This window comes from Corvus hawaiiensis, chromosome 16 (assembly GCF_020740725.1).
Source record: "Corvus hawaiiensis isolate bCorHaw1 chromosome 16, bCorHaw1.pri.cur, whole genome shotgun sequence".
NCBI classification, from domain to species: Eukaryota; Metazoa; Chordata; class Aves; order Passeriformes; family Corvidae; genus Corvus; species Corvus hawaiiensis.
In genome coordinates this window covers 6,029,468-6,052,360 of record NC_063228.1, presented here as the reverse complement: position 1 = coordinate 6,052,360, position 22,893 = coordinate 6,029,468, and the positions used below count along the sequence as shown (strand labels likewise).

The following is a 22,893-nucleotide window of genomic DNA, read 5'->3' as shown; positions in this document are numbered from 1 at the left end:
TTGGGTAAGAGAGGGTGAGGAACAGGGAACTTTTGGGAGGTAACTGGAAGCTGTGAATGCTGCCAGATTCATTCCTCTTTTCCATCCTTATTCATGTCCTGCCCTGGAGCTGCTGGAGCCGGTTGCAGGCTGGTATGGTTTTGGAAATAGTGGCTTCTCTGGTGGGATACTTTTGGAACTGTGTGTGTTGGGTGTCTTATCTGTCAGGGGAGGTGAACATTCAGGTTGGATTTACTTGCCACAAAACAGTTCTTGTGTTATATTGTCTTATGTTTTGGTGTGGTGAAACCAGTTCTGTGGCTTTCTGCCCCAGAAATGTTACCTGGCTCTTTATTGTTCGCTTCAGCTTCTGTTCCTTGATTTTTCTCAGATCTCAGGAATCCTGTCTTCCCCTTCTCAGAGAGTGTACATGTTTAAAATAATTTGGTAAACCAAGCCAGCTGCTAATGTGGGAAACACTTCAAGAATACTTTATAACTCATCAGCCGTTTCTGTTATTAAATGATCTTCTGGTTTGTTGTTTCTCTTCAGCACATGCTACGGGTCCAAAAATTGGTGGCAGAGCTGTGTGGATGCTCTTGTCATAAGTCTACTCCAGGTCTGTGCTCCTGAGAGGAGCTTTTGGCCAAACCTGTAATGCTGTCCCTGCCCGGCTCTGTGGGGTCCTGTGTGCCCCCACAGACGCACGGGTGGGTTCAGTGTTACAGTCGGTAGCAAAGAGTCGAGAAGGGCATTTGTGTGTGTTCTGCCAGGAGCATTTATTGCTGCTGCACTGTCGAAGGTTGCAGAGGCAAATACCAACATGACCCCAAAGCTCACAGTTCTATCCGGGGGCAGGGAAAAGGCAGGACCAGGGAACGGGGACCAATGGAGGAGCTCTGGGGGAGTGACGAGGGGATAGAGGCTGACAGCCAACCCGGGAATCCAAACTGGGATAGATTAACATAACAGAACACTGCCTCCTGGGAGAAGCGTTTTTGGTCACCCTAGCATGAAGTGGTTCTTGTGGTACAAGGGAATTGTCTTACTGAAAACTCTCTGTCCCTTGTAATGTATGTTCACCGGCCACCACAAACCTGTAGCAGGTTGTGCTGCTGGAAACCAGGTGGTCTTTTCTGAGAGCCACAGCCCACACACTCCTGCCTTCAGAGGCCAGGGTAAAGCTTTTGGGCTGGAATCAATGTTTTTCTCCACTTTTCCCAGGCTTGGAACTGTGCAAACCTGCTGGCAGGAGCCCTGCTGCAGCCGCACATGTTGACCTCTGGCTCCGTCCCTTTGCAGGGTGTGAGGCAGTGGCAGTAGCTGCCTTGTGCATAGCAAATAGGATTTGTTTGTGTCCAGCAGTTCTTGTTGGGCTTATGATCAGGGGATTTCTAATTTTCAGTTGGGATGATGCTGCTTAACACGATCAACCACTGCTAAACTCTTCCTGCTTTTGCTCAGTGCCTGTTACAAGGAGCAGCCCCCAGCAAATCATGAACCCTTTGAAATGTTTCAGTGAAATGCTTGACAGTAAGTCAGTCTGGTTTATTTCCTTTCTGCTATGCTTTTAAAATTTTTTTTAAGGACTGAATTTTTAGCTTTTCATTTTGCTGGTTGTCACAAGCCCTGCATTATTTAAGTAGCTTGTTTTAGGAGCTTGAAATGAGCCAGAAATTCACCTTGCTCGCAGGCTACCAGCAGACACGTTTGCTGCCCGCAGGCACAAAGTGGGAGTTGATGCTCTTCTGTCAGTGTAGGTGAGCAACAGTGGTGTTCTGTGTGGGGGAGAGGCTAAAACACAGTGATTTGATGTTGCTGACGTTTCTTTCAAGTTGCTCTTTTTTTTTATCTCTCCCCCCTGTTCATTTGGGATCTCAGTTCCTACCTCCCCTGCTTTCTGTCTAGTCCTGTTGCCTTGAGCTGGAGCCAGACAAGAGCACTTTGAGTCTAGTCCCATCTTGAGTATGTGGGAGTTCAAGATTTCAAATGCTGTAAGTGAGGGGGGAAAATACATTACACTGTGCTGAGAAGGGGGGGGGTCTTCCCTTGACTGTCAGTTTAAATTCCAGCACCATCTGAAGATGCTCATCACAGCACAAATATGGGGTGGAGGGAGCAGATTTGAGTTCTGCGCCAGTTACTGCAGTCCAGAAACGCCTTCATGTATCAGGAAATTAAATATATGCACAGCACCGATGGTGGCTATTTTTAGGTTAAGCTAAAAATATGTCATGTGGTGTTTGAAAGGATTTTGAATGGGTTTTGGAAATCCTTGTGTAAGCATTCTGTGTGCTCCTGAGACCTGCTTCACCTTGTAGCAGCTGATCCCTTACCTCATAGTAGTGGTTGGAAGCAATGGTATTGTGGATGATATTTTTGCATGTTTGAGGAGCTTGTCCGGGAAGTCCCTGTGACCTCAGCTGTCAGTCTGAGGTCTTGTCAGTTCAGAGAACTGTTAAACCCAAGTCCCTGACGGACTCTGGTTTTCCTGGTAGCAGATCTGTTAGTGGCTGCTTCTCCTCTCAATTTGCTGTAGGAAAAACCATGATGGGGAGGATTTTGTTGTCTGCACAATGAAACAACGTGGGTGTGCAGTATCAGAGGGTGGTTGGGCACTGCCCAGGCTCCCCTGGGAATGATCACGGCCCCAAAGCTGCCAGAGCTCCAGGAGCATTTGGATAATGCTCTCAGGCACAGGGTGGGATTGTTGGGATGTCCTGTGCAGGGCCAGGAGTTGGACTCTGATCCTTGTGAGTCCCTTCCAGCTCAGGATATTCTGTGACTGAGTTATGAGTATATGGAGTAATATAGAGGTGAAATTGGGTGGGACCACATCCTACAGCATGGTGGGTCTTCACTGCACAGTCAGCGGGTGTCTTAGAAGTCATGATGAGAATTTTGTGTCACCTGGCTACTGTTATAGGGATTCAAGTCCCAAATCCAGCTTGATGTGTTGCAATGCAGGTGGGAGCCTTTTAAGAAAAGAAGAAAAACTAAAAAGCTTGCAAAACGTTCATCTGACTGCTTTGCTATTCAAACAGCTCTAGTTTCCTATCCTTGGCTGTATTGTGGAAGAGCTGATGGGCATGTTAGAGCTTGCTTGTAGGTAGCTTTATTCTTTGCCTGTAGATAGGCGCTGAAATCACTAAGGTAGTGTGGAATAACTTCTTTCCATCTGTCTTCCTTGCTTTTTTATTGTTGTTTATGTAGGGCAAGACCCCAGGGTGGCTTTGATCTTGTTACTTCACATTCTTGGCAGCCTGGTGCTATAAACATGAATAAACTTCTTATTCATGCCACTAGATGGAACTGGCCCATGCTTATGGATATTTGTTTAAACTTCAGCTCTGTATTGAGTATTGACAAAATGAATTGCTAGCTCTTGGTGGAAGCTTGGCTTTTACCCTCAAAGCAGGGCTTTATTAAGCTGCTTGGGGTTTTTATTCAGTCTGTTTGAAGTAGGAGGAATTGCCAGTTCTTTCCAGGCTTGGGTTTTTTTGTTGTTGCCTTGACTGTGTATTACAGTTAATACTATTTATTATATTCTTGCTTTTAAAACACTGAGTCTTTTGGTGATGTGTGCACACTTTCTTGTATGGAAGTGCAGACAGTTTTTCTATCCCAAATTTAATTTCAGGTTATTCCCTGTACCTCCTTCTCACTGCTGAATGTTGAAGCATGCATACAGAAACCAGAGTGGCCCCTAGAAAATACCACCTTATTCTTGTGGCTTATCCATCATTCTTGGATGTGAACAGCTGGGATTTAACCAGCATTGGACAAAGCACCATTTGAGCTATTTGGGAGAAGATTTTTTTTTTTTTTTTTTTTTTTTTTTTTTTTTTTTTTTTTTTTTGGTGGCTGTGCTGAGCATTTGCAGTGTCACCCCACCCTCATATAGCCAGCCCTGCTAATGCACCACGGGTCCCTGGAGGGGAGAAATATCCAACCACTCAGCTTTGCTTGGAGCAGATCTGAGCAGACACCTGTCCAGCCCCTGTCTGCACCACTTGATGCTGCAAGGGCTGATTTGTGGCTTTCACAAATGTCCTTGTTCCTCCCCCGCCAGTCTCAGAGCGATCCTTTGCCGTGTTTGTTCAGTGACCTTGCCCACAGTGGGCCTATCCCTGCTTCTGTTTCTCCACCTTTTAAATGGCAAGAAGTGTGAATTGATTTTATTTGCTAAAGGAGTCAGACAGCTAAGGATGGAAAAGTGCTATGCAGGACTAGGTGATTGCTATTCATGAGTACCAGGGAAAATACAACTGTAATAATGTGGATGTGACCTTTTAAAAAGGCCAGGGTTTGCACCACAAGCTTGCACTTACAGTGACCCAGCTCCTGAGCTGCAGCTCCAGCACCTGCCTGGGATGCTGGAACAGCACTTTCATGCCATTCTGGCAAATAAAGAAAGATTTGTTTCTCCTTATAAGGCAGAAAATGAAGAACATAGTGGAAACACCCCCAAAATCTTACTTTTCAGGTGTTTTCAAAGTACCAGTATGCCCGTGAGAATCTCGGAGCTGCTTACTGGAAATAGGATGTGCTACTGAGGTATCAGGGCTCAAATACAGGCATAGTTGCATATTTGTGGTAATGCTAGTTAGAAGAGGCCTCTTGCTGTTCCCTCACCCAATTTCCCAGTCAAATTTGGACCATCAGCAGTGCAGGGACCAGGTGAGTGTGGCTGTTTGTAGCCAAACCTTGAAATCTTTGTGCTGGAGGTTCCTTCTGAAGAAGGTTCCTTCAGGCACTGAGCCCATGCTGCTAGGCTTTTTAAAGTGCTAAATGATACATTTAAAATATTATTATTGTATCTTGTACATCTGAACTGATTTCTTCATTTTACTGTCCTAGCTGCAAATCCTGTTCCCTGCAGAGGAGTTTAAGTAGAATTACTGAGGGGGAATTTATACTGCTCGTGTACTAGCAAACAGGATTTTATAGCAGACCCACCATTTTCTTCCAACTACTGCATCAGTAAATATTTAATAGTACAGATTCCTCTGTGCCGTGATAAGGAGAGTGGTAAGAGTACTTTCCAATGAGAAAACCTCCTTTCTCCTTCCAGTGATCAAATTCTGCTTGGAGTTCCTGTATGTGTTCAGCCTCTCTGTTATAGTGGGAATTGAGAGCTATAAGCTGACAGAGCATAAAATGGAAACCTCCTGTTTAGTTTGCAGTGATTCCTCTGGCCCCCTAATCCTGTTTGGGAGCCTCTGGCCGATTAATTGTGCCTCTCTGAGAACAGGTGGGGGTAGCAAAGTTTAGTTCCAAAAAGCCCAGTCCTGTGAAGGCACCTGATTCCTGTCATGCTCTCCTTTTGCTGTGAGAGCAGATGGTGTTTCCTGGAATTTGTACCAAACCCTCGCTGTAAATCAAGGAAATCTCTTCTTTAAAATAGCAGATGGTGGTAAGGAAGTGTTCTCTGGAATGTGACTCGTTCCTGTGCTGGTTCACAGAGCAGGCACAAAGCACACACTGACACTGCCCTGCCCGGGGTGCAGCTTCCTTCTGACATGCCAATAACATGGGGGTTGTGCAAGTGAGCTTGGAGCATCTCTGGTGGCTCTGAAGTTGTGCCTCAGCTTGGCAGCATGCAGGGAATTCAGGCTGGGGTGGTGGTATCCCTGTTGGCTGTTCCCCTCAGGGCTGTGTGTGACTTCCCCGGCATTAAGTGCAACAGGGGTGGTTGTAGTGACATCATCTGGGGTGTGTGAGATGCAGGTTGATGTGTGGATGCCCTGGGACAGCGCAGGCAAGGGGATTTTGCCCTTCTCACCACCTGATGGTGGCAGAGACACCACTGTGTGCATTGGTGCATTGGATTTTGGTTGGAAACAAGAGAAGATCCACATATTGGGAGGGTTTGAGTCCTGCTTGGATAGAATTGCATCTCTCTTCCTTTTCTGTGGTTGCATAGCTGTAAGAATTCTCATGTCTCCTCCAGAGATTTCTCAGGCCTGATTGCACTCTTCAGTCGACTGCCGTAACTTTTGGAACACAAGATAACAACATATCTCCTTTCAGGTACTGAGACAGGCGTACAGAAAAATACTGTGGAGAGACTGCTGGGAGAGCCAGGAGAACCCCTAGCAGCTAAATCTTGGGAAAACCCCTTTAGGGTGAATCTGAGTTTGCCTGACTCCCTCGTGGTTTTATTTTATCTTCCAGTTCCTCATGTGAGCCTGACTGCCATGCTGAGGCATTGACACTCTGGGGTGCAGCTGTTTAAAATGGCAGAGAGAGGTGGGAATGAAGAAGTGATTAACTTGAACAGCTTCAGCAATCACAGAGGGAAGGGTGAGTACTGATTTGTGCCTGTTTCCAAAACACTCTTGTGAAACTCCTCCTGAGCAGCAGGATTCACAGAACTTCCAGGGAGCTGCTGGAGGTCTGTTCTGTCATGTCACACACTGCTCTGTTACACTAACTTAGCCACCTACAGAAACTCTTTCATGTTATGCAGGCATGCAAAATATTTGGCTCTTGTCTTTCTCATGTTGTACTGCCTCAAGGGAGATTGCTGACTTCTTGGGAACACTGTGTAGAGGTGTTTCAGCAGATCCAAGGAGGATCCATCCTTCTGAGGACCCCATAGTGGAGAGGCTGCCCCTAAATTCGTGCCCTCATAGGGCTGCATGCATTGACACCCATTCACTCACTCAACAGTGGCATTCAAAGTGATGCTTTCTCTCTATGCCTGAAAGGTGATAAATGAACACTCATGCTAAAAAATAAGCTGAAACATGTCTAATTTTAGGGAAAGCATAGTTGTATGTTCTCTGTGCAGTACAGAAACCCTCTGTTCCTGCCTCGAATATCTCTCCTGTGTTCCAGCAGCTGTGTTGACTAGCATCTATATTTTATTCTTGACAAACCTTGAGGCACAAGGTTGTCATCTAATAGCCACAGGCCTTATCTCGGCCCTGCATAAGGTAGTCCTGCAAAGTCCCACTCTTTCAGAAGAGGATGAGTTGCACAGAGACTCTTATCTCTCTGCTAGAATGCCCTGCACATTGACAAAGAAAATGTAATGTCCCTGAGATACTGAAAGTCCAGGATTTCTCTGGAGAAGTATTCCCTACATGCCTTGTTTGTAATAACTTTTGCAGCAGCTTGACTGTGCTGGAGTTCAGGGTAGAAGATTCTTTGTGAGTGTCAGTGGCTGTCCCTGCAGTGCTGTTGTGATGAGCTGAAGCTGTGCAGGTGTTTTGCTGGAGGCTTAGGGACACAGGAGTGGCTGTAACAATGCCTTGCAGAAGAATTGGTGACCTCTGAATGCTTCTTCCTGCAGTGCAAATGGGAAAATTGCTTTCTCAGATGTTTCAGTGCTATATGTGCCCTGTAATTCCAGTTGTTTACCTTGAGCCAGCAGCTAACTTTAACTTTACTCACTGTTCTGCAGACTGGATAAACCACAGGGATGAAAGTCTTATCATGATATCGGATTCCTCAGATGAAGAATTGCCTTTGTTGCTGGAAATGCCAGAAAAGCAGCAGACTGAGGAAGATGATGATGATGTAGTCATCTTAGCGGAGGTAGGTTTTCATTCTTGTAGCAGCAGTGCTTTATTCATGGCCTGTATAGCCAAGTCTTGTGCAAATACCTGATGCATTCCTTTGAGTCCTGCCTGGTTACAGCAATCTACTTAGGATGTCTGAAATAATGGTGAAATGATGGCATTTTTCTGGCTTAATTTAGTCATATTTTGGGCATGGGAGGGGAGAACCAGGCTGTTAAACTACGCGGCGTAGTTTAAGTTCTACTTGATGAAGGTTGGAGCTCCCATAAAGTTGTCTGTCTGAATCCAGCAAGGTGGAGTGCTTTGCAAGAGGACTTGATCTTCCATTGAAGGTGTTTTCAAACCATGCGTTGTTTGATTTATATGCGTACTTTGTATGCTTTATATTCCTCTGTTATTTGTATTCATGTTGGGCTGTTGCAGGCACTTATGTTTTTGTAGCATTTCATATTTGTCTTGTATTAAGAATATATTGCACTTTACTGTTAAATTAACCAGAAGCACTGAGAAAATGGGTTGCAAAGCTGACCTTTCTGCTTCTTAGTTGAAAACAGCAGCAGAGAACACTCAGGCTCTTTTGGCATACAGCAGTCTGTCTGCCAGAGGCAAGAACAAGGCCAGAGATTAATGTTTTGAGCTTTGGTTCCTGCCTGTTTAAATAAATTGGTGAGAACACAAATATGTCATCAGTTAGTTGTTCCTTCCCAGACTGTTTTACTGGGAGGGAAGTGGGTTAGCTTAGTTGAAGTGAGCTTAGGAAATTATTCCATTTTGAAAGTCCTGTGCATCCCCAGTTCTGCCAAAGGTTCTTGTATCACCTGGGGACAGGCTGAGGACACAGATATGTGGGTTGCAGTTCTGTGCTTTATTATTTATCTGTGCTTGCTGAACAGGCTGTTTATCAGTTTCCCATCAGAAGTTTTCTTAGATGCAGAAGTATCTGGAGCAAAGATTCTAACATGCAGACAAGAATTCCTACTTTCTCCTGTGTGTGTCCTTTTCAGACCCCAAAGCAACAGCAGCCTCTGCGTCCCAATGTCATCAGACCTGCTGCTCCATGGCAGGGGGCAAACACTGTGGGAGAAGGAGGATCTAAAAGTGCTGTGGAGCCTTTGATGAGCACAGACCTGCAGGATAAGCAGGATTTAGCTCTGCGCTGTGAGGGAGATGGGAATAACCTCATGGAGGAGAGCAGTGCTGGACCAAGCAGGGATGAGAGTGTGGACGTTGCCCTCCAGCAGCCTGGACCATCTGAGATGAATGGCCCCAGCTCTGAACTTACAAGTAACCAGGAGCCTGGCCCAAGTTTGCTGCCACTGATCAAGATGAGTCCACAGCCTGCTAATAATGCAGAAACCATTAGTCTGGAGAATGCAGACCTTCCACCTCAACAGGAGGAAAAGATGGAAGCTCGGGAATGGCAAGGAGAGAACTTGGAGCCAGAGCAGAAACTTGAAGAAATAGCTGCTAAAACTACCATGGAGCAGGAGGAGATCCGGGACAACAGCCAGCTGGAACCCCGGCACTTCCCACCACTGGAAGATGAGCCACAGGCTGTAGCAAAGGGTTGTGCTCCCCAGCAAGGGCAGCCAGAGGCAGACCTGGGATCTTTGAGGGCATATGGAGAGAAGGCTCCTGGGCCAGCCTTCCCCCGGCCAGAGCCGCAGCAGGACGGGATTCCAGGCCGTGCCTCCCCGCAGCCGGCACATCCCCCTGAGGAATCGGGTCAGCAGGCAGGGAGAGACAACGAGCAGCCGGGGCCCGCCTTCCCTGCACAGGGCTCACACGAACTTGGCTCAGGGGATGTGCCAGAACAGGGAGCTGCTGGGCAGGAGCAGGACCTCACTGCGCTGCTCATCAGAGAGACAGTAAGTATTCCCAGGGCTCCTCTGCCTCCTGTGTGCATGGTGTTTTCAGACAGGTTTTTCAAGGTGTGTAGAGTTTCACATGCTCAGAACACACAGCTGCAAATCCTCTTTGTTTGGCTGAGACAGCCGTGCACCAGGTGAGGAGCATGTGATGAACTGTCTTGGAAAATGTTGGTTTGAGGTGAAATAATCTGGGTCTGTTCCCTGAAAGGCCCTCTTGGATCTGCTAATCTGGTTTTGTCTGGTTGATTCCTAACCCAACGCTGTAGAGCTGGTTTAGGATTGGATACAAAGCTAAATGAGCAAAGCTGAGACACCAAATAGTGGCAGAATGCTACAGGGTGGAGTAGGAGTAGGGAAGTTTGAGACATGGCTGAGAGCCAGGGCTGCTTTTCAGCTCCTAAAGGAGTTTGGTCCGTGCCCATGTTAAGGCCACCATGGTGGCAAGGGGTAGTGGTTGCCCTTGTGGTGTGGATTTCCAAGCAGCAGCACCAAGGAATAACTAGATACGCAGCATGAAGACTTGTGTATGTTAACTCCACGTGCTCCATATGTGAAGCTTAGCATGAGGGACATTGGCTATAACAACAGCCCCCAGGGAGGACACTCCTTATCCTTTGGTATATTCAGCAGCTTGGGCAGCATGGTGTATATATGATAAACAAAGCTAAATAAAAATGGGATGATTCATGTGTCTAATGTTTGCACACCCCTCCCCTTGATTGCCAGGGAGGAAGGCTCTCTTGCTGTCTTATTGAACATTTTTTTCTTGCAAACAAGTATATTCTTATGTGCCTGTATCTTCCACCACCACCCCATCCCCTCCAAGTCTTCCTTCCACATCCCATATCTAATTCTACTTGGGAAAAGTGGAGTTGAGGAAAATATTTTTTTAAGTAGCAATCTAACATAATTCAGTTCTTTCCGAGTAAGACCTTGTTGATCAGTGCCTTTGAGATGGGTAAGAGGCTATTCTTGCATTGTCAGGGTTGCTTGACAACCCTGACCAGTCCAGTCCTGCAAAACAAAATACCACATGGTTGCAACTGGTTGCAGTGCTTGTACAGAAACCCCAGAGAGAGCAGCAAACACTGGGAGAGCCTTCACAGAAATGCCAGTAAAGGTTTGTTGTCTGTTCTGGTCTCATTTCTGGTGTGTGTGGGTTCGCTGGGTGAGTGTACTTGTTGGTTTTTTTCCTTTTGCTTTGGAATGTTGTATTTCAGCACATAACTGGAACTCCTTGATGGGCATGCTGAAGGTAAACATTCACTTTCCTTGTGTTGTAGATCATTCCTACAGAGCCTGAATCTCTCATTAGGCCACGTGCTCTTGGCTTTTCACATCACAACCCTCACTGTTCCTTTGAGATAGAGCTGCTAGCAGTCATCCTGTGGAGCAAGGCTGGATGGCTATAAATGATCTCTTGACCATTTTGCCCCAAGTCTCAGGATTGTGCTGGTTAATTACCTGTAAATCCCTGTCCTGGGTGCTATGTGTGTTACACAGCTCCTCTAATACCTACATAACCTTTAGCTTTTCCTCCTCTAGGAAGCAAGATTCCCAGATGTGAAGAAGGAATATATTGAAGAATTAATCATCATCAAGAACTGCTATGACTTAAATGTGTAAGTGTAGAGCCAAGAACTACAGTGTGTCATAAAACTGCAGCACTTTCCCATGTCCCCACCTGCCAGGGATACTGCTCTGGATCACATCTAGGCTGAGGCTCAGCACTGCCTTGATAGTGCCAAAGAGCACAGATTCTTTCTTTTTGTACTTCTAATAGAGCTGTTCTTAAGTCCTTTCTAATTCTATTGTGCTGTAGCTTCTCTGCTTTTAAGATGATTTGCTTATTTAAAGAATTACATATGATTTTGTTACCTATTACTAGGGCTCTTAAAAAGAGTGTCAGGATTAAGGTGTTAAGATGACTGCTATAAAACATAGTATGGAGGTGAGCTGGTGAGTTTTGAGTTGGAAGAAATCATTCCCTCCTTCATTTCACTGGGTTTTGGATTCTTCCAGGTAAAGCCAACACTGCCTTGGAGTCCATTATTTAGTGTTATGATGTTGACTTTTATCACCTTTACCTGCTCAAGTAGCAGTGGTGCTGTTTGAATTCTCTCACATCATTTTTGGGTGACAGAATAGAGCAAAGACATTTAAGGGCTGGTAGGATTGGTTCTAGAGGTGTGTTGAGGGACTGATTTTGGTCAAACTGAGCAGAAACATGAGCAAGAAAATGAAATAAAAGGAGTGGAAAATCAATGTGAGGACTTGCTTTACAAACTGCATTAACAGCTCAGGACTACCTTAATGTTCATCATACTGGAGATTTCTGGGAGTCATGTTGGAGTCAAAAGTTCCAAAAAAAGTGATTAACCTTATTGCTGAGTGGCATCATCTCCCTGCCCTTCTGGGTAGAGCTGGGCAGCGCAGCATTGCGTGTGCTGGCACCAGCAGCACCGAGAGGAGATGGTTTGAAGTAAATCACTTGTGACTGATGTCTGATGCTTGGTGGCCTCTCTCTCTCTCTCTGCAACTGTCTCTGTTATCTCCAGCTTGTCCAAACTGGTTACTGTGTGATACAAGAATGAGGAATAGGTGTTGGTTGTCAGAGTATTCACTTGTCTAAATCCAATGCCCTTTCCAGCTAACTAGAGCACTAATTAAGCAGCATTTAAGTGTGTGAGGCTTAGAATTAGTCATTGGGGCATAAATAAGTTAAATGATGAGGAACTAAGGATGATCCCATACACTGGGCATAGATTTCCTATTCTGCTGTTTGCCTGTGCTATGAAGTCGGGTCTCCAAAGAAAGGCTTCTTGATTAGAAAGTCAACAGACTAGAACTTCTTTCTGGGCTTTGAAAAGTGCTTTCCCTGCAGTGGTGGAGCAGCTTTGGGGTGCCCACATCATGGACTGGGTGCACCTCAAGGTGGATGGTTGTGGTGGGGATGTAGAAGACAAACAGAGCCATTCCTGCGAGCAGTTGGGCTATTGAAGTTGTGCATCTGACTGCAGGACCCTCCCAGATTGTGTGAAAAAACTCGCGTTTGTGTCCTGCGGGGATTTAGAGAAGCCTGATGGAATTAAATCCCACTATTGGCTTCTGTCGGTCTTAATGTGTTCCTTCCCTTTTTGCTCCCGAAATCTCTTCTCTCCCATTGTGTGCCACAGACCCAGTGAGATGAAAAGGTGCTTCCAGGCTTCCCTGTAGGCCAGCTACAGTGTCTGCTCAGCGGTGCGTTACCCACTTACTGGATGATAAAGATTTCTTCTCCATATTTTTATTCCTTTAACCAAACTATCTTTTGAGTTGTCACTGCAGCTTTTGTGTGAGAACAAATGGGTCAAAGCACTGGTCAGCCTCGCTGGCAGGGTCTCTTTGATCTCCATGGTGTGTCAAGCTAAATCAGGCTTGAAATATAATAAATAAGGGTGGCTGGTTTTGGGCAGGGATGAGGCTTTTAACCAACTCTGTGTCCTGTGGTGCAGATATTAATGAACAGTGCTGTGAGTGTGGGTGTGCTGTGCGCCGGGACCCATTTAACTAATTGTCACACACTGAAGGTCAGCATCCCCCAAAATCCTCAGCGTTGAAATGGCAACATGCAGGATAGTTCAAATGTACCCTGGCCGTGCCCCAGCTGAAACCCTTTTCTTAGAACCACGGTCTGAGCTCCTTGAAGTTTGTTTTGTTGGATTAAAACAGTTATCTTTTACCAAAGGGATGGCCAGAGGTGGGAGCTGGAAGCTATTAAATGCTCAGTGCCAAGATATTTTGTTGTTTTCCGTGAAATGATCTTCTTAAAACTTTCAACTGATGTGAAAGATGAGATGTGGGACCCCTCTTAGCAGGGTATCATCTATTCAGCTTTTGTGTGCTGGAGCATTCACACTCAGTCAAAAGCTTCTGGCTCAATATGTCAATACCTGATTAAACAAAAAGAAATGCCCCTGCTTTGAATGTGAAAGCAGGGCTAAAGTAATCGTGCCTTGATAGTGGGTTAATGCTTCAAGCCAGTTCAGATTTCTTAATTAGGGACTGATTTCTGACATCAGGAATGTAAATTAGCTGCAATTATGTCTTTGCTGCAGCCTAGCACCTTCTCATTCCAATAGTTTTACAAATGTTAATTGCTTGTCCTGGCTGCTTTCAGAAGGATCTTATTCTGCAGCTGGGGAAACTGAGGAACAGCTTGTGTTACTTGCTCCAGCCAGCACAGCTGCTTGGTGAGGGCTGAGAAAAAGCTGTGGGAGCCTGATTCAGGTTGCCCTTTCAGAAGGGTTTCTGGAGTGTTTGTGGCTCTCCAGCAATGGGGCATTTGGAAACCCCTTGCTGAGTCTTTTCTAAGCTAAAATACTCCGTTAAACTACATTTACCTAACAGTTATGGCTGTTTGTGGTAGGACCTCAGGTATGCTGCATTTACAGGCTATTAGGCAATTTTTCATCAATTTTAGTGATTCTTTTCTAAGTGCTGTTCTCACCAGACCAGTTTCTAGTGGAGTTTGGGTAATGCTGGTGTGATTGCAAGCTTTGTTACAATGAAACCTGTATTCAGAGTTTGTATTCGATGTAGACACACATCTTAAACATGCTTTTGTCTCTGCTTTAATCATGGAATCACAGAATAGTTTGGGTTGGAAAGGCCATTAAAGGTCACCTAGTTCCAGCCCCTCTGCCATGGTCAGGGACACCTTCCACTAAACCAGTTTGCTCTGGCTGCTTTAATGTGAAGGTAAACTGAAAATGGAGGCTTTGATTCAAGTCTGAATCTGTAGTAATAGTTTGTTCAGGAAGACATCACCCTTTCGTGGGTTTTGTAGGGATTTTTCTACTGTTTTTTCCATAAATGATTAGTAGCTCATCCATACAAGCTTCATGTATGTAAATTTAATTGTTGAAAGACAAGCCTATTTGCTTTTCCTTCTGCAGCCACACAGCTGATTATTTTTTACTTAATCCTCAGTCATTTACTTGCTCTAGCCTAGGACCACCTTTGGTCCTTACAGGGCAGGCTTTGACTATGACCTCATAATTACAGGATACTAAAAATTGGACAAACGAGAAATGAACCTGAGCTCTCCAACCCTGAAGTAACTATATTTATCTTTTCAGACTTTGTAACTTCCTTCTGGAAAATCCAGATTACCCAAAGAAGGAAGGCAGAGTGGTTTTAAACCCCAGCAGCAGCCTGCTTGCCAGCCAAGATGAGACAAAGGCAAGTGAGAGTATCTTCATCTCCTGCTGCCTCTGGGCAGTCTGTTCAGCCTGAGTGGACCCTGGGATGTCTGCTTTGATTAGTGTGTGTTTGCAGAGTGCTTGACTGAGCCTTGCTCTCACAAGAGGCCTCTGGGTACGTGTAAGGCTGTGTTAAATAGCAATAATTAGTTGCTTGCAAGATGACTTCCAAGCCTTTCCTGTTTGGCTGTGCCAGAGCTGCGCAGTGTTTGCTCCTTTGCCTCCAGCGAGCCCCTCTGCCCTGCTTGCCTGTCACTGCCCCATCTCAAGTGTTCATTTTGATAACTGAGACAAGAATCCCACAATTGTTCTGTCACATGAAGTAGCCTTGGCCCTCGGGTATCTCTTGTGAGGCCTTTAGGCATTGCCTTGCAGCCTCCTAACTGCAAATCTCCCTACAGCTGCTTGATTTTATTTGTGTTTTAAAACATCCATTTAACAAAAAATTCTCTCTGAGCTGCTTTGAGGATGTTGAAATAGCTCTTTGTGGCCTGAGAGATGTTGAATACCTCTTTCTACTCTTGGAAGTATCTTTCTACCTCAAGCTAATAAAGTTGTTAACTCTTCATAGTGTAACCTAAATATTTTCTCTCCTTGCTGTCTCAGGCAGCCACACACAATGGTTTTAAACTACATTTTACCTTGTGCAGGTCACCTGCAGAGGTGCCTGGGCCAGTAGGCTTTGCAGCCACACTGTACTAAGGTGCTCAGAGCTGGGTGACACATAACCTGAGTTTTGGGTGGTCTTGCAGAATGTCCTGATCACTGAGAGAGCCATTTGTGGTGTTCCTGTGTGTATTTATAGCAGCCTTTTAATCTTTTTCGTTTTCTCCTTAGGTGCCTAAAGTGGACTACTTTGACTTTTCCAAACTTGCCCCCCTTGACCAGCGGTGCTTTATTCAGGCAGCTGATCTCCTCATGGCAGACTTCAAAATGCTGAGCAGCCAGGACATCAAGTGGGCACTGCACGAGCTCAAGGGACACTATGCAATCACACGAAAGGTGCTCCAGTTCAAGTCTGTTTTCTTTCCTGGGCTTATCTCCCGTGTCTGCAGAGACCACTGTGGTGGCTTTGGCCTTACTGTACCATCTGCTGCTGTGTGGTTATGGGTTTTATAATAATCTTCCTTTCCTTTTAAGAAGTTTTAATCCATTTAGTAGAGATTTTCAAAATTTATTGGCCAGACAGAATGCTGCAGGAAGTTTTTACTTTCCCTAATAGGGGAGCTGGGGAAACACGAGCTGGCTGATGATGGGTGATGCATTAAAGTGGGATGTGTTCCTGTACGTCGCCACTGAAGTGCAGTATAATTGCCAATAAAACCTAGACATTTAGTTAAATCTTAAAACATTTAACTCCTGCTGCTGGTTAACTGGCTGCGTGGAATTGAAAAGCAGCCTGAGTATTGCTGTCCTGTTTGTTCTTATTATGACTTGTGGCATGAGTCCTGTATTTATTACAAAAGAGTTTCACTGCCATGGAGATGCAAAGACACTTGTTTTAAGTATCAGCAAGCTGAATGTTAGTGTGGCTTCAAGTTTTTGACTTAGATCTGCTCCAATATGCCCTTGCTTGAGCTTCATTCTTTACTATTCCAGGACTTAACTAAAACAAAACTTCTTGTCTCTTCACTTGATTGACTGAGCACTGAGTATTGGAATCTCACCTTTTTAAACAAAAAGCCAAACCCAGCAACAAAAAAAGAAGGCAAACCAACTCTGCTTAATACAGCTGGTGCCCACTCTGATATTAACAGCTGAGCTGTTATGAAGTACCATTCACCTATTTTGTTTTTATGGAATAATTACTTTGAGTACATAAAGTAACAAAGTGAGGAAAGGAAAGATGCATATTTCCTTTTATTTGGTCTGTTTGGCTTTCCAGTTTTGGATCAGTCCTATGCCCATGCTTGTACTGTGCTTCAGCTTGAATTGAGTGCTCCTGCTTTCTTCCAGGCACAGGATTTAAGCCTGTATGTTGTTTTCTAGGCCTTTTCAGATGCTATCAAAAAGTGGCAGGAGCTGTCTCCTGAAACCAGCGGGAAACGAAAAAGGAGGAAAGAAATGAATCAATATTCATACATAGACTTCAAATTTGAGCAAGGTAAATGCCAAGATGTGTGTATGGTGCTCTCTGCATCGTTATTGTAAGCCGAACTGGCTTGCAGCAGAAAGAAACTCCTCTTAAAAGGGATGTGGTCCCAAAAGAGCTGAGTTTCTGTCACTGGTATCTGTTTTGGAGATGCTCTTCATTAGTGCCTCTGCTTGGTAAAGTGCTGTGTGAGCTGCTGAAAGTCTGCACCTGGTGTTGTGTGTGGAGGAAGGATTTAAGCTTTGTTCTGGCTGCTCCATCCCTTTTTTATTGAGCCTTTATTTCTGCTTCAGGGGATGTGAAAATTGAGAAGCGCATGTTCTTCCTGGAGAACAAGAGACGGCACTGGAGGTCCTATGACAAGCTCTCCCTTCTCCCACCAGTGCTACTGGAGCAGGAATTCTATGAACAGAAAGTGAAAGAGATGGCAGAGGTGAGTGATAGGAACTGCTTTGATCATGTGCAAATCTTCAACAAATGTTGAGGTTTTGGCCCTAAACATGAAAAATCTGTCTCTTACAGAAATTCAAATGCTGAACCAAATATTGAATAACTATGTTTTCCCCTTCCCTACCTGTTAACGCATATGTCTTTTCCCAAGTAACTCAATTTTAAAGGAAAGAAGCCAAGCACAGAATTTCATATTTACTTAAATATGCAGCTGCTGCTTGTGCAAACACCATTCTGGATGGGGTGTTTTGCTATGAGAGGGCGAAAACTCCACTAATTAACTCTTTCCTCTAATTGTTAGCAGGCTTCTCTGCTGTTTTAGGGCTTGTAATTGCAGCTCAGTATTGGTGGTGAGTAATGACCAGGCCCAAGGCAGTGTGTCCACTCACTGCCTTCCCAGGCTGGCAGTCCTGTGGCTCCAGAACAGTTTGTCCTGTAGCAGAGACCTGTGTGTTTTGAAGCAGAACCTGCAACACCCACTGCTGTGTTGTCTTCCTTTCCTAGGCTGAGGAGAGACTGAATTCACAGCTCTGCACCCACAATTCTTTCTAAAGTAGCTCCTTAAAGATCTTTGTCTCTTAGGCAGATGGATAAGGTCTCCTTTGAAACACAAAGCTCATGTTCTCTGGAGGGGCCCATTGGGTGAGATCATCTCTGCCCGTGGAAATCTGAACCAGCAGCCCTCCACAGTATAGAATTTGGTTCTTTGTTCTTGCTGCCTTTGCTTCTCCCATCTGTTTTAGCTGAATCATAAATAGCTTAATGGATTGGAGGGATGGGCTGAGTGATGTTACAAGCAGACAGCGAGCCTTTTATAGTGGTTTGTGAGTCCTGAGATAATGTAAATGAGCTGAGAGTTTGGAAAATTTCTTCATCTATTCTGTAATTACAGATGCACATGTCTCTCTTGCAGCACGCAGACTTTCTCCTGGCTCTGCAGATGAATGAGGAGCAATATCAGAAGGTCAGTATCTGTAATATTATAAGTTGAGTTCAGCTTATGCACAGACACTGTTTTGCACTTCCTACTTCACAGATCCTTTTAGCTCTGGAACAGAGCTTTTCTGAAGATGCATTTCACTCTGCTGCTTTTGCTGAGCTGGCAAAACCTGTGTAATGTGTGTTGGCTGGCTTTTAGGAAAGGTAGACAGGAGCTGAGGCCAGCAAGACAGTATTGATGCATGTAATGATCTGTAGTAATTCAGCTTGTATCTTCATTGCTCAGAACAAACATTGCAATAGAATAGCATCAGGTTTACTCTTGCTCCCACCATTATGGCTGTTTAAAACAGATCCACTGTTGTTGGAGCTTGGCCAGTGGGAAGGCCTTCCTTGTTTGCAGAAAGAATTCTTTAGAAACCTGAAAATCAGCGTTCACTTCAGAGAAAATGTAGAGAACAGTTCAGCAGCTCTGTATTACATTTTGGTCTCAATGCTCATTTCCTCCTCAAACTTTGGAAAAGTGGGCTATGCTTACTTTTTAGCTGTGGCAAACTCCTCCACCTCCACAGTGAAGAGTCAAAGACAGGGTGCCCAGACAGATGGTAAATGTTCTTTAGAGGGTAACAGATCTGAATCTTGGTTTTCCCCATGAGAGTGGTGTGTACACTCAAGCTGCTTCCCTGTGACTGCAGCTTCCCAAACCCAAGATGCTGCTCTGCCTGTGAGCTGAGAATTATTAATCACTGCATGTTCTGTAGCTTTTTGGAACCTGTCAAGCAGGACGTGTAGATATGAAGTGACTTAAAACTGAGTTTCTGGTTGCACTTAATGAATTTGGACCACCAAACAGAATATCTAATGGAATGGTGTATATCTGTAGCTGTTTTTTAGGATTCATGCTGGCAGTTTTTTCTGGCTTGCAGTTGTATGTGTGTGTGTTGCTATAGCTATTGATGTTTTGATGCTGGTTCCTCTGGTGGCTGTAGGATGGGCAGATGATCGAGTGCCGCTGCTGCTACGGGGAGTTTGCCTTCGAAGAGTTGACTCAGTGTGCAGATGGTCACTTGTTCTGCAAGGAGTGCCTAATTAAATATGCTCAGGAGGCAGTTTTTGGCTCTGGGAAGGTAAGGATTTCACAACTGGACAAGGGGGAAATAGATAATTGCTGTTGGGAGATGACATTGCTGTTTGTGTAGGGTTGTTGCTTAAAACAGATGTAACTGCACTTCCCAGGAAATATTTGAATGGAATGGTGTCCTGAAATCCAAGTCAGTCTCGCCATCAAGTGAAGCCAACAATTTTACAATGTGATCTTTGCACAGGATTTCAGGGTTACTAATGTCTTTTGTTTGTTTGTTTGCTCTATGCTTGGCAATTTGATTCTTAGGATCATAGTAACAGAATAACTTGTTTGCTTTTATTTTCTACTAAATAAACCAGTGGCTTATTCATTAAGAACACTTATCTCTGACATGGCCAGTCTTCTACCTAAGAGTGTTTGTCCTTCATAATATCACTGTGATCCCAACTTAATTTGGGGCTTGGTTCCTCTATGGCACTACTAACCTCCTCAGTCTCTGATGTAGCTAGGAATTATCCTGGTACTTAGCTGAGCTATAAACAAGTCATTAATCTGCTCTGAAGTGTGTGTGCTCCTTTGCCTCAGGATATGATGCTCAAACTGTGGGATGCTGTTGTACTCTGGGATCCATTTTGTGTAAATGTATAAACTGGCAGCTGTATTTTATATGACTTTATTGAAAAGAATGCACCGTGTCAGTGCTGGTTCTCAGCAGAGACTGTACAATAATAAAGGGCTAATATGTGGTCACAGTGGACTTGGAGTGAATTGTGATCCCAGCTGGCAACAGCATCTTCCTGCCCAGTGTTTGTTTGAGGCCTGATTTGTTTAATTAGGCTTGTTCTTTCCATAGCAAACCCATTCTCTGGCAGTCATCTTAGACAGATTTAGATGAGAGATTGGAAAAAAATGTTTTTGTTATGAGGCACTGGCCCAGGTTACCCAGAGAAGCTGTGGGGTGTCTCATCCCTGGAAGTGTTCAAGGCCAAGCTGGACAGGGCTTGGACCAACCTGGGATAGTGGAAGGTGTCCCTGCCCATGGCAGGGGTTTAGAACTGGATGATTTTTAAACTCACAAGACCCAAATCATTGAGATCTGCTGACTTTAGCTCTTACTTTCTCTGAGCAAGGCTCTGCACTGATCTGCTTGAAAATGTTTTGGATCCTGAGCTGCTTTTTGCTAGTGTCATACTAAACCTGAGCTCTCTTTCCAACCCCAGTCAGAGCTCAGCTGCATGGAAGGCAGTTGCACGTGTTCCTTCCCCACCAGTGAGCTGGAGAAAGTGCTTCCAGAGAACATCCTCTGTAAATACTACGAGCGGAAAGCTGAGGAGGAGGTGGCTGCTGCCTGTGCAGATGAGCTCGTCAGGTGAGTGTCCCACAAAGAATGCTGCATTTACTGCTTTAGAACATTGTTCCCTGAAACCCTACGTTTGTGCTGACTCTGAGATAGGTAGCTTTTTACGAGCTGGATTATAAATTCAGACTTCTGCCTTCCCAGGTCTGTTTTTATTCTGCCTTTGACTAGGAGCAGATTAAAATTCAATAGACTTGTCTCCCCCAAGACTTGCTTGCCAGCTCTGTGCTGATCCTCTAAATTACATGGTCAAAAGCAGTGCTGAGCATATAATATTTTGATTGCAAACAGGGAAGTGATCGAAGAAATATGAGCAAAAAGGCAATAGTCAGCACATCCTGGCAACAGGCATTGGGTTGGCAGCCTTAGCAACTTCCACACAGCTATTTGACTAAATCAGCTTTCAGCAAAGCTATGTTTGGCACTCTGCATTAATGGTATCTTGTTTTGGGCTACAGGTGTCCTTTCTGTAACTTCCCAGCTCTACTGGACAGTGATGTGAAGCGGTTCAGCTGCCCCAATCCCCGCTGCAGAAAGGTAATCAGGGGATACTTCACGTTTGGTCTCTTCTGGAGTATTGGACAGGAGAGCTGGGACGACAGCTCATCCTTCCTAGCAGCAGTATCTGCATAGGGCAGCAGTCAAAGTGTTTGCTGGATCCTACTGATCTTCTGTAAGATTAGGTTCCTGGACAGGTGAATTTCAGGGCACTGTTGATTAAAGAGAAGCAGGAGTCCTGTCTTTTCTTGGAAGGTGTTGGCTAAAAAGCCTAAGGGTGCCAGAGGTTGCTGTCTTGCATATACAGAAATGTTCTGGTTGAACATGGAACTGGGTGTTTGTAGGTCAAAACCAAATTCTACTCTTGTATCTAATAAAACTTCTGGAGAATGAGCTGGAGCAGCCTTACATGCTATGTTTGAGGGAATTGGTATCTGCATTTTTCTTTTATGGGATAGCTTGAATACAGGTTCAGTTGGAAGTGACAAAAAAAACTTGTTGGAAGAGTGGGCTGAAATGTCAGCCATTCAAAGGGCAGATCTCTGTGCTCTCCCCAGTTCCTGATGAGAATCATCAGGCCAAGTAGGGGGATGGAATGGGGAAAACTTGCTGCTTCTGCCCCATCAGTGCTGGGGAAAAGCAGAAGCACAGGAATGTTTCCCAGTCTTGTGAACAGATGCAGGATCTTGCTTACTTCTGGTGCCAGCAAGGCAGGGCAGGATCAGTGCTTGGCATGAAGCTACAAGGCCTCTTGCATCACTGTAGCCACAACAGTAAATTCTCATGAGATCTGAGATTCCTGCTAATCACTGAAATTCCTCCTGAGGGCATTAACCTTACACTTGTAGCTGCCAGAACTTTGGGTTCTCGCATTGATGTGGTATCACCTTTTGCCTGTATTGAGAAGTTAATAGAAGGTTGAATTCTGCTGTCTGGAGAAGTTGAAGTTGCCAGTGCTGAACTCTGCAGTCTGGTGTGAAAATTGAACTTACTCTTAAGGGGAGAAAGCTGCTTATGAAAGATGCACAATTCCATTTTAGATCCTGACCTCCAGATAGGTTTTGTTAACATCTACCCTTCTCAGCTGGGAAGGGAATGTGGTGCCGCTGGATTGTCCCAGCGTTGGAGCAAGGAGGTTTGCTAGGCACTAGGTGGCAATGTTGATTCACATTTAAATCTCAATTTTTTTCTAACTGTTTTTGCAAAAGCCGAGTTGTTTTCAAAATGTACATATGTCAGCACTACAGAACAGAACTTGGGCTTGAAGAACATGAACCCTTCAATGGGCAAAATGAATTGAAGTCGCTTTTTCCCTAAAATGTGTAATGCAGCAGAGTAGTCATGGTAAGAGGGATTGGTGCTGAAACGTTCCTTTCCTACTGCTTTGCTGTTTCATTTCCTTCCTAGCGTACTGCCTGTTCCACCCTCCCTGGGGTTACAGCATTCCAGTGGGCTGGATTTCTGGTTTCCTGGACAGCTCGTGTTGATTCATTAGCTGAAAATCTGCTGAGTAGCTTTGTGCTCTTCTTAGAAGTCCTTAATGACTTTACGATTTGAAGTTGAGGATGAGGAATTTGGATAGCAGGATGTGGTGTCTCACAGCATCAGCTGCAGTGGTTCTTCATACTCCCTCTATCTCCTCTCTCTCCAGAATGAAGAATTTCAGTTAATTCTCTTGCTTGCAGGAAATGGTTGCCCTAAGGGAGGAAAGGGCTAATCTAGGGAACTCCACAGAGGTTGGAGAGGATGCATTGGCTTTGCTAGCAGTGCCTCTGGCAGATTCAGTGGTGATGATGACTGATGCTGGAAGGAGTCTCTCCCTGGTTGGAAGGACTGCACTCACACAGCTGA

General features: G+C 44.9%; 1 protein-coding gene across 5 annotated transcripts in view; it reads left to right on the top strand.

The window, feature by feature from the left end:
• Positions 1 to 22,893, top strand: part of RNF216 (ring finger protein 216) — a 78,076-nt gene that overhangs the window by 9,130 nt on the left and 46,053 nt on the right. For 3 of the 5 annotated variants that reach the window (XM_048320891.1, XM_048320890.1, XM_048320894.1), the window contains 12 exons: positions 6,157 to 6,285; positions 7,391 to 7,524; positions 8,513 to 9,376; positions 10,925 to 11,001; positions 14,500 to 14,602; positions 15,460 to 15,624; positions 16,612 to 16,726; positions 17,008 to 17,147; positions 18,078 to 18,128; positions 19,093 to 19,230; positions 20,408 to 20,556; positions 21,003 to 21,081. In XM_048320891.1, the coding sequence (XP_048176848.1) occupies positions 6,219 to 6,285; positions 7,391 to 7,524; positions 8,513 to 9,376; positions 10,925 to 11,001; positions 14,500 to 14,602; positions 15,460 to 15,624; positions 16,612 to 16,726; positions 17,008 to 17,147; positions 18,078 to 18,128; positions 19,093 to 19,230; positions 20,408 to 20,556; positions 21,003 to 21,081 (2,082 nt within the window). In that variant the 5' untranslated portion in view covers positions 6,157 to 6,218. Of the gene's footprint in view, positions 1 to 1,411; positions 1,513 to 5,932; positions 6,013 to 6,156; positions 6,286 to 7,390; positions 7,525 to 8,512; positions 9,377 to 10,924; positions 11,002 to 14,499; positions 14,603 to 15,459; positions 15,625 to 16,611; positions 16,727 to 17,007; positions 17,148 to 18,077; positions 18,129 to 19,092; positions 19,231 to 20,407; positions 20,557 to 21,002; positions 21,082 to 22,893 lie in introns of those variants that run through there. The other 2 variants (XM_048320892.1, XM_048320895.1) reach the window with 2 other exon arrangements.